Here is an 11291-nt window from a genome sequence, read left to right on the forward strand (position 1 = left end):
AATACAATACTTAGATGTTCTCACCAAACAAAAAAACAAAAAAAAACATTAATATTTAAATAATTAAAAAAACCCCGAAATTGCGTGGGGGCCTTTTTCCTCCATATGCCCACACCTCCCTCCGTCTCTGGTTAACAATGAAGGGATTGGAATAGCCTAATTAATAAGACAAATACTAATTAATTACATGCACAAGAACAAATGAATAAAAAGTTACTGTTACTATTTCTATAAATTCCTAATCCTTGTCTTGGTTAATGTTGTATTACAATTCCTAAAAGTTATGTTTTCCTCCTATAATTAAACCTGTTAATTCCAATTCGCTTTCAGACATGGGTCCAACATCGAGAAGATAAGAAGAGAAAAAAAGAAAGTGCAATGATGCGTAATGATCAAGCTTGTGTAAAATGTACACGGCTCTCATACATTTAGAGAAAAAGCTTTAATTAGTAGAATGTTGCTTTCTTGTAAACTTATAAATCGGAAACTTATTTCGACACAAGCTGGGAATTTTGTTTTTGACGGGTTTCTCATGGCATTCTCGAACAATAGTTGTTAAGGTCTGTGGATTTCATGTACGTAAGTAAGGTAACACATGTATACCGATAAGAACCATGCTTATATCAAGCGATGATCTCCGCATATTTTCATTATTCCATCCTTTGTATTCTAGCATTAGGAGATTTGATTGTACAAATCCTTGATTATATCCTAAGATTAGGAGATTTGATTGAATATTGAAGGAGATCTTGATGCACTCTTGCGTATACAAGTTTGTGAAGCTAATTTTTTTGTGGCAAGTATATAAGTTTGTGAAGTTGGTCAAAACAAAATAACAATATTCAGTATTTTGTCATGGTATTAGAACATGGTCCATTAATTTTATCCCACAAAATAAAAAGACTTTACATATACGCTCACATTTGCGTAGGGGTGTGTGTCTCAGTGTCGGGAGAAATTGCCAAGCACATGCACTCACATTTTGTGCGTAGAAATTTTGGGTGGTTATTTCTCTTGGAGCCTCCGGCCCGAGTCCCATGGAAGTAATTAATTAGGTATCCTTTAGAGAGATGCTAACACACCCATTTACACAAAAAGTGGTTGCATGTTTGATAACTCAACTCAGAATTTAAAATTGAATGTATTAAGTAATAAGTACGTAATTAAGTTGGTTTGATTACCATATTTTATCGTATACTATAACATTTTAAGTGTCTTAAAATGTAGACTTGAAAATTACAAAAATTAAGTAGCCTAATACCTACTTAACTTTTGATTAAATTTGTCAACTTTGCCACCACCACTCTCCACGCCCACCGCCACCGCCACTACGGCCTCTACCACCACCACCATTCCCCACCATGACGATGACAATGCCGTACGTGGTACCACCTCCATTACAACCACCACAACACCACCTTTGCTATAAACCATCATTGCCACCACTTTCACCATTACCACCATCTCTCCACCACCACTTCTCCTCCACCACAACTACAAACACATGACGTTCCTTAATAAAATTAAAGAAGAAGAATCACAAATAATTAAGCTAAATTCATTTGTCTTTATATCAAAATAATTATTTTAGTTCAGCTAAATCCGAACTGTGGACAGCCCTAGTACACGGTGTGTGATTGTAAACTGGCCTTTTTGTTTTTGGCTTTTTTTTTCTTTATACCTAGCATTTTTATTTCTTGAATTGTCGGAATCTCTATTCCTTTCTCTGTGTACGAATTTCAAATAACTTTCTCTTTTCTTCATCATTCCTATAGTATATGTATATACTCCCTCCGTCCCATAATGTTTGTCCGGTCCGCAAAATAAGGGCGTAAAAATAATACAATTTTTGCAAGAAAAATTAAAAGTTTTTGTAACAATTTACTAAATATCGATGAGTTCTTTGGATTTTTTCTTGAGAGAAATGTATTTTATTTTTGAATCTTCATTTTGCGGACCAGACAAATAATTTGGAACGGAGGAAGAATATCAATGGGTCCGGCCTTAGCTTTTTTGTTCCTTCAGTATTAGGGAGGGAGGGGGGCTGCTGTCCAAGGGGGACAGCAGCATGCTGCTGCACCTTATTTTGGGGCCCATCCCGGTCTTGCTCCGATGATCTGAATCGTTCACTTTGTAGAGCTCGTCGAGTAGAATAACTATACAAAAAATCAGCTTAATTAGATATCATTAAGTACCTGATCGGAACCTTTTTATCTTAAAAAGAATGGTCTGAAACACTGGATCAAATCCACTGTAACCCATGGATTGAGAGTTATATGGGCTCCGATCAAGTACTTAATGATATTCAATTAAGCTGATTTTTTGCATAGTTGTTCTACTCGACAAACTCTACAAAGTGAACGATTCAGATTATTAGAGCGATACCGGAATGGACCCCAAAATTAGGACAGCAGCACGTTGCTGTCCCCTCGGGGACAGCAGCCCCCCGCGTCCCAGTATTTGACTCTCTTGGGGTTAAATCATCTCTACTTTTTGGTGCGGTTTCGTTTTAAGACAAAAAAAGGTTTTGGAATCTTCTCGAGCCCCTCGTTCTCTCTCCTCTCTTATTTTCCACTTATCTTTTACTACTCCTATCAAATACTAGTAGGAAGTACTATTCGACTTATCTTATCTTTATTTATTTTCTTTTCCTATCTAATCATAATTTTTTTTTGTCATTTATTAATCCTAATTTATTCTATTTTAGGAGGTTTGGGGGATGGGTATGATTCACACAAGCAAAAAAATAGTACTACCTAAAGTGAATAATCAGTAATAAGTTCCTTTCTCAGTTTAACTGCACTTTCTTCGATTTTTTTTTTGTAGTGATTTTCACGCTCCTTTTATGATATACACATTCTTTTTTTTATTTTTTAGTGTAAAAAATTTATGTATTTTTTTTGGTTAGAGACCAAAGAAAGTGTGTGAAAATATAAAAAGAGAATGTGAATATCAATTCCTTTCTTTTTTCTAAAATTCAATTTTTAACGCTTCCTTCTTACAACTAAAGGGATTTGGTCAAGAGGACATAAGAAAAAAAACTAAAAACTTGTCCCCAAAGAAGTTGCAAGTTCAAATTCCATGATGACAAACATTCTAAAATTTGAGGCCACTAGAACTTTGCCTGATCGTCAAGTCAAAACTCCAAAATTAGTTGATTAGTCGACGTAGACGCAAGTTGGTCAGGATATTCGTTTGGTTTGGTTTTTGGAAAAAAATTTTCAACTCAAAAAATACTCATTATCTCTACTTCCAATCATTACTTTCCACTACCTTTATCTCCAATTATTATTCTCATTTCTCTCTCTATCTCTCCACTTATTATCCCTACTTCCAATCATTATTCTATCTCTCTTTCCACTCATAATCCCACAAAATTTCTTAAAACTCATCCAAACACAATGATTGTTCTTTTTCTATTTTAACTTTTTTTTAATCATTATCTTATTTATCTTTTCAGTCATTATTTTATTTCTTTTATTATTACTTTCATTTTTCTTTCTCTATTCATTACTCATTTTTCTAATTATTATCAGAGTAGTGCTACATGTACCGACCTCCCCGGTACCGAAATCGTACCGCCGGCCGCCGGTGGGCCGTCTCCGGCCACCGGACGGCCGATCCGAGCCGTCCAAAAATTTTAAAAAAAAAAAACGAGGGGGCCTACGCGGGAATCAACGGCATCCGAGGTGTGTAAGGTTCTTGATCCGAGCACCCTTTTTTCGTGTATATATGTATATTCGCGGGAATATACATATATACACGAAAAAAGGGTGCTCGGATCAAGCACCTTACACACCTCGGATGCCGTTGATTCCCGCGTAGGCCCCCTCTTTTTTTTTTTTTTAAATTTTTGGACGGCTCGGATCGGCCGTCCGGTGGCCGGAGACGGCCCACCGGCGGCCGGCGGTACGATTTCGGTACCGGGAGGTCGGTACCAATATCATTTCTCTTATTATCATATTTCTCTCTCTATTTACTACCAAACTAAAATATCCAAAGATGGAAACCAAACAAAGGCGACTGAGATCCCCTGCCCAACTCCTCATGTCCGACTCCTCTCGGCTGTTGATCTCTCAAATCAATGGCTGAGATGGGCCGAGCATGTTTTGCTCCAAAACGACATCGTTTTCAGAAAAAAAATATTCAATTTATCTCAATCGTTGATTTGCGAAATCAACGGCAAAAAAGGATGAGGCAGGTCGGAGAGGGGATCTGAGTCAACATCATCAGTTACTCCAAAAAAAAAAATGCTTCCTCCCCACCTCTTACTGCCCAAAACCAAAACCAAATCACCGGCCCCACTCTTTACTTGGGCCCCGCGTTTTCCCTCGTCACCCACCTCACACGTGGCTTCCTACGCATCTCCCAGTAGTACTTTTCCAATACGTTTCTTCCCTCCTCAATTCTCTCTCTCTCTCTCTCCCTTAAAAACGCTTGCTTTCACAGTTGCACAATCTCCAAGTCGTCGACCCCATCAAAGGTTCTCCCCAAACCCTCAATCTCTCTCTGGCCTGCATCTATGTGTATGTAGCAATATAGATGTGCTTATGTAGTTGTATCGGACTGTATATATGTGTAGACTGTGCTCTTGATGATAAGAAGAGATACTGTTCCGATCATCTTCTGGGTAAAAAAAAAAAAATCACTTTTTGTGCTAATTCTTGTCCTTTTCTTGGGTTTTCAGTTTTTTGCTTGTTACATGAGCTTGCATATGATATTTTGTATAAATTCTTCGGGATGGTTTGTTGGGTTTTGGGTTTTGTGCTCTTCTGTATTGGGGATGGATCCACGTAAATGCGTGGTCGAGATTCGTGCTCAACTTTGCCATAGGGGCATTGAATAATTTCTCGTGTTGGGGATTGTATGGTTGGAGCCTGTCATGGGTCCCATTTGCATATCATCATGATTGAAAAAAATCAGCTTGATCGACTATAGTCTCAAAATTTTGTTGATAGAAATTGATGGTTTATTGTTTATTTCAAAAACCTTATTTTTTCCAAACTGTGCTTACAGTCAGCTGATCAAGCTGATTTTTTTACGATTTATTTGCTCACAGGGCTTGCAAAAAGAATGGATTTTGAAATGAGGCCCGTGGTGGGGTCCATAATGGATGGGTTTTTGTTGTGCTCTCTTGTCATTTTATTAGATGATTAGATGAGAACCAAAAATATGTCCCACCTGTATTTCTTTCTAACGTTCCCTCTAATTTTGGTGACAGAAACAAAGGAAAGGCTATTTAGATTGTAGTTTGAGATAACAGAGGTACTGGATATTCTGTATTTACATGTGTGGAAAGGAGAAATGGTAGGGCGAGAGGGGTTGAGGACCGAGGAATTAGACTTGTGCTTTGATAAGCTGATGGTGTTCGGTTGTAGCGGTGGTATTGGGGGAACCAAGATGGGAGTTGCTGGGATGATCACCGAGTGGAAGGATATTCCCATGGAGCTATTGTTGCGAATCGTGTCCCTTGTCGATGATCGGACAGTTATTGTTGCTTCGGGAGTATGTAGTGGGTGGAGAGAAGCTATTTGCTGGGGACTTACTCAACTCTCCCTCTTGTGGTATCATCTTGTTGTCTCTCTTTGTCTGCGTCTGTTTGTGTGCAATTATGTTCCAGTAATATTTATATGGTGGCATCATATTCTACTTATTGTTTGTGTTGTTCAATTTGGTATTGTATTACTGGCTGCTCTAAGTCCCTTGATCAACGGCTATGTTATCTGGACTTGGTACGGATGTTCGGTTAGGTTCATCTTGTTATTCTAAGGACAGTTGGACATGGTAAATTAGTCAAATATCTTAATATATATACCTCTTTTTCTTTCTGTGGAAAAACATCGTGTTCGCAAGTTTCAAATGAGCATTTCATGGTTTTGTGTAATTATACTGTAGCTGGAATCACCATATTTTCTTGGTGGTTGGATATTCAAGTATCCAACTATTCGTGTCGGGGAGATGAATACATAGATATGAATCCATGTAACATAGACCTAGAGAAGAAGATAGCTAATTTCTCTATATATATGTGTAAATTATGTGTTCTCTTATGCTATTTGCTTCCTTTGCAATTGAGTATTGTAAACATGCTCACCCTGTTCGGTTACCATTTTTTAGCCAAAGTAGTCTCTCTTCATTTTAAACTTTTTGACTGGGATGAGTATGTTGACTAATTTGGTGTGTCCCTTGCCAAGTGTAGAATGAGTAGTTTGGTACGTGTTTCCATTTTTACAAGAAGGGCTTGACCTCATCTTCTCTCCCTCTCCCTCACTATGCGTTTTTTTTGTCCTTTTCAAATTCTGTGGTTGGGGTTTAACATGGAGGGATGCAATTGACTATTTGACCAGACAAGTTCTGGCCTTTCCGATCACAAACTCAGTCCTCTTTAACTTAATTCTCTGGTTCTGAAAGGAACCGAGCAAAGTGGTTGTAATTTAACTCTATTGTAGTCAATTTTGTTGAATTTCCGGTAAGGATAGTGCTTAAACTGCTCTGTTGGGATTAATCCTTCCTAACTCCACTGTTAGAATTTGCCCGTGATTTGGATATATATGACAATATCATCAATGCATATCTTCCTGTTGTGGGGAAACATATCTATCTGTACCTCTCTCAATCTATTGGCAAATATCCAATATATCAACAGATTGGTGTTGATTAGCCATGATCACTGGAGCTACATTGTCTATGATTGGCCAATATGTACTCGAAGACATTGTAGGGAAACAAATATATGCTGAATTGTTCTATATTGCGATGGTCATGAATATGTCTACTGTTGGATGAACAGCTCAATGTTTTTAGTGTTATCTTGATGACTATGTCTTTGGGGACGTTATGCTTGGTTTCCCCCTTGATGAGCCATCATCTGGGCCCTACTTTATCTCTCACTAACTGGCATGATTTTCTTCAGGTGCAAGAACAACATGAACAACATGGTTCTTTCCCTTGCTCCTAAATTCACAAAACTACAGACTCTGATTCTGCGTCAGGATAAACCTCAGCTTCAAGATAACGCGGTTGAGGTCATTGCAAGTTACTGCCATGAACTCCAGGATCTGGACCTCAGCAAGAGCTTCAAGCTTAGTGACAGCTCTCTGTTTGCCGTGGCTCATGGTTGTCAAAATCTCACAAAACTTAACATTAGTGGGTGTTCTGCCTTCAGTGATACGGCTCTTGCGTATTTGGCTACTTTTTGCAGAAAACTAAAATACTTAAATCTTTGTGGATGCGTTAAAGCTGCATCTGACAAGGCGTTGAAAGTAAGAAAGAGTTACAGCTTCTTATCCCTCATTTCAGTTGAATCCATAGAGCAACTATGACCTTAATCCACTCCAACTACAACCATACTCCACTATGGAGTATGGAGTCGCTTCAACCATGCCCCATTTTGGAGCTCCATAGTGAAGAGTTGAATTTTAGTCTCCTCATTTGGGGACCCTTCAAGTTTTTTGGAGTATCAATCTCTGATTTTGAGACTTTATTAATTCCTATTTTACCCTTGTATCTTTTGAGTTGAAGTTCTAATACCCACAATATAGTGTACACCATTGAGAAGACGCCGATGATAACTTGTGAAAGGAACCAATATTAAACAAGTTTTCTAAAAAATTAGAGATTGATTTGGATTTTGTGTGAAAATTTGTTCAATTAATATATTTTGAAGGTTAGTTGAAAATTTTGCATGGAAGTGGGTAAATAATTTGTTTTCAAGATGAATTAGTTGGTTTTTAAATAAATAGAGAGAGCAAATGGGGATGTGTGGTTGGAGCTGGAATAAATATTAAAATTCTCTAAATTCACTTTTGGATTAGCAATCCTAGTTGGAGTCTCCAAAATGGAGAATTAGGTTGGAGATGTACTTATGGCTGACAATGATCGATTTTCTAAGTTTTCAAGCAATTGTGTGCAGGCTATTGGTGACAACTGCAATGTATTGCAGTCATTGAATCTGGGATGGTGTGAGAAGGTTGGTGATGCTGGGATAATGAGGTTAGCATATGGATGCCCCGATCTGAGAGCCGTAGATTTGTGTGGCTGTGTTCTTATAACAGGTATCCCATGCTCTTGTTTTGTTCACAACTTCAAAAGACGTCAGAAGGAAATATTGCTGGTTCTTAGTCATATATCACTGAATTCAACCCCCTTTACTTGAAAAGTTTTGTTTATCCAAAAAATTTGCATATCCTGACCAAATGTGAAGTCCTGTTTATCTTGTGGACAGTAGTCTTTGAGCTATTCTTTCTCTTACTGTCACTAGGTCTGTCCTTTGCATTATAGTTCTCAATGACTGTTCACTTTGTTGATTTTACTTAACTTTACTTAGGATCAAAGAAAGGGGCATTCTCTATCATAAAAAGGTTGTGGTAGGCCGAGAGGGCCCCCACTTAAGTCTCAAGCTGTCTTTGCTTTTCTGGCAGATTTATCCCCTCTTGTCCCCCGATGACAGTTCAATGTCCATATTTTGCAACCTTATGGTTTCCCCTTTCCAGGCACATGCTTGGCAGTCTAGATTTTACTGTCTATCTACGGAACCATTACAGAAATATGATCAAGCCAGAGGCTTTATAGTATGCTTTGATGTAGGTTATAATGTCTAGTGGACTCAAAATTGCAGTGGCAAGCCTTCATGAATCACCATTTCATTTTGGTGAGATCCAATAGGTATTCGTGTTCTGATACAGTTATTTGAATTCATGTAGATCTTTTGAGAAATCGTACACTTTTTGTTTGACATTTGTTACGTGTAATGGTAGTAAAGGCTAATAACATTCTTTGTCGTGACTTGTGTCAAATGTTGGAAGTTTGACTTTGTTGCACAAGGTCATAATTGCTGTTTATGCAATCACAGTGATTTTTCATAGATCCTAAGTAGCACAAACATAGGCGTAGACACACGACATGGACATGCCGGCACGTTTATTTTCATGAAATATAGGACACAATACAGCATGGCAAGCCTGGTACTAGCTAAGAGATTGTATATACGTATATCTTATGTCATATGTATGGAATATATTATTCAAAGGTAATGACTGAAGATATCATCTATTTAGCAATTGCATTTTAAAGAATGCACAACAATTGCAGAACATTGTAATATGCATGATTTGTTCGGCTTCTATAGGATGCGTTCAGACTTTTTACGGTTCAAGAAGTGTGGCAAAGTGTCCGTAAAGTGTTCGATGCTATAAGTTTCAGTTTTCAAATTAGGTCACATTGAAGAAGTGTCAGATATGAATATGATCGATAGAATGTCTAAAGAATAATCTATGTAACAAGAGGAAATTAGTTGGAAGTGCGCCATTTCTACCACAAGTCTTTGTTACAGCTCCATGATTATGCGCATGTTGCGTTTATGTTCATTTTCCTGTTTCCCCTCATCAGTTCCACCTGTTCTTTTGACTTCCTGCCGTTTTGACGAGCAATTCGAGCATATCTCAGTCTAATAAACTTTTTGGGGCAAGATTGACTCCTTTTCATCTTGTTGCAGATGACAGTGTCATTGCTTTGGCAAACAATTGCCTCCATCTCAGATCCCTTGGCCTCTACTACTGCCAAAACATCACAGACAGAGCAATGTATTCTCTAGCTCACAGCCGCGTTAACAACAAGCACGAACTATGGAAGTCTGTGAAGAAGAACATGCGCGAGGAGGAAGAAGGGCTTATAAACCTCAACATAAGCCAGTGCACTGCCCTTACTCCTCCAGCCGTGCAGGCAGTATGCGACTCGTTCCCAGCGCTTCATACTTGCCCTGGAAGACATTCCCTCATCATAAGCGGCTGCTTGAGCTTGACGTCTGTGCATTGTCCTTGTTCTGGTGTCCAAGCCCACCGTGCGGCCAATGCACTCCTTCATCCTGCTCACTAAGGCTGTGAGTACCTGCGGTAAAAATCTATTTAGTCTGGTTGGATCGTGAATTTGGTGAGGGTTTATGGAGGTATGGAAGAGGTTAAAAACAAAGACAAGAATGATGGAAATGAGGAAGTCATGTTTAGTTAATTGGTTTTCCAATCATTTTTCTTCCCATTGTTAAATCTCTAGACGAATCCATGATCTAAACACAGGCTGTAAGTTTCTGTTCCATTGCTCCTGTAGATATGGTTGTGTATGCTGTTGAATATGCAGACCACTTTGTACTGGCTGCCTGTGTTGTCCTTGTATGGGTTGAACCCACAACACTGACATCTGTTGTATCTGTTTTCAGAGACTGGCTTTTTAAGACATTATTTTTCATGGGTTTATACCTTGTAAACTGTATATTAGCTTATCTTGGTTGTGTGTTTCCTCTTTCTTTCTGACCTTTTTGTCTTGGCTTACCTTTCTACCTTCAGCTGTATCTGTAGCACTTCTACGCACACGGACACCTTGGTTTGTCGGACATCATACGGGATCCCTCTGGAGACTCTTCTCCCGTGAGATGTTTGTGTTGAGATCTGTGTCCAATATTTGTGTATGATGGTGTCTTGAGCTAGAGTCATAAAACAAGTTCCTTCCAAGAAGCTTTCGTTGTTGGCACAAACAAACAGTGTACTTGAAGGCAATAGCAGTGAAGCATTAGATTGTGCTAATGGCTTAATCTTTCCTTGCAATTGAAGTTTCTTGGGTGGGTTGATACTTTTTCTAGATTAGCTGGTTCTTCCTTAGTTTTTAAACCAACACTGTAACCTTTTTACACTGTAGCTAAATCCTTTGAAAAGTTTGAGTTTTACAAATGGAAAGCAAAGGAGAGGAATCAAAGGAAATCCCCCCCTTTTTTTGTTTGATACCTGATAAATTGGAAATTAAAGAAAATGATTCAGATTTTTATGTTTGGTTTGAAGTTGCAAAGGAAAATGTTGTGCAGACAACAATGCCTCTATCGAGGCAAGTGAAATGGTAGCTCGATTGTATACACGATGCACTCTCATGCATCTAATTGGGGTTCAAATTTCACTGGCTAGAGCTAACACTATTGACTTTCGTCGAGTAAAAAATTAGAAAAATAATGCCCCTATTGAGCTCGACTTTGACAGCATAGCTGAAAAAGTAAAGATGGACATTCATTCGGCCTCAAAAAACAGTTGTTAGAAACATCTATATTAAATTATCCAACTAAGTCAAGAAAATCATGCCTTTATGTTATCAGCTCTATTAATTGTTGAAGAAATGATGAAAAGTGTGTTGCCGATCCAAAAAAAAAAAAATGGAGGGTTTGCTATTTCCTATCACATTTATGTATGAGGTAAACAATCATTCCCTAAGGTGTCGGTTTCGGATGCAGGTACCCTTTCCTAATCTATTGATTG

At 38.3% G+C, this 11291-nt stretch overlaps 1 protein-coding gene across 1 annotated transcript; it reads left to right on the plus strand.

The window, feature by feature from the left end:
* The first annotated feature begins 4332 nt into the window (after window positions 1-4332).
* Window positions 4333-10270, plus strand: LOC131306583 (F-box protein SKP2A). The gene is made up of 5 exons (XM_058332912.1): window positions 4333-4483; window positions 5222-5564; window positions 6914-7262; window positions 7913-8054; window positions 9494-10270. Exons 2-5 carry the CDS (start codon window positions 5305-5307, stop codon window positions 9871-9873), a joined length of 1131 nt encoding a protein of 376 aa, XP_058188895.1. The 5' UTR covers window positions 4333-4483; window positions 5222-5304; the 3' UTR covers window positions 9874-10270.
* Window positions 10271-11291: the final 1021 nt, after the last annotated feature.

Source organism: Rhododendron vialii, chromosome 11a (genome assembly GCF_030253575.1).
Source record: "Rhododendron vialii isolate Sample 1 chromosome 11a, ASM3025357v1".
Classification (NCBI taxonomy): Eukaryota; Viridiplantae; Streptophyta; class Magnoliopsida; order Ericales; family Ericaceae; genus Rhododendron; species Rhododendron vialii.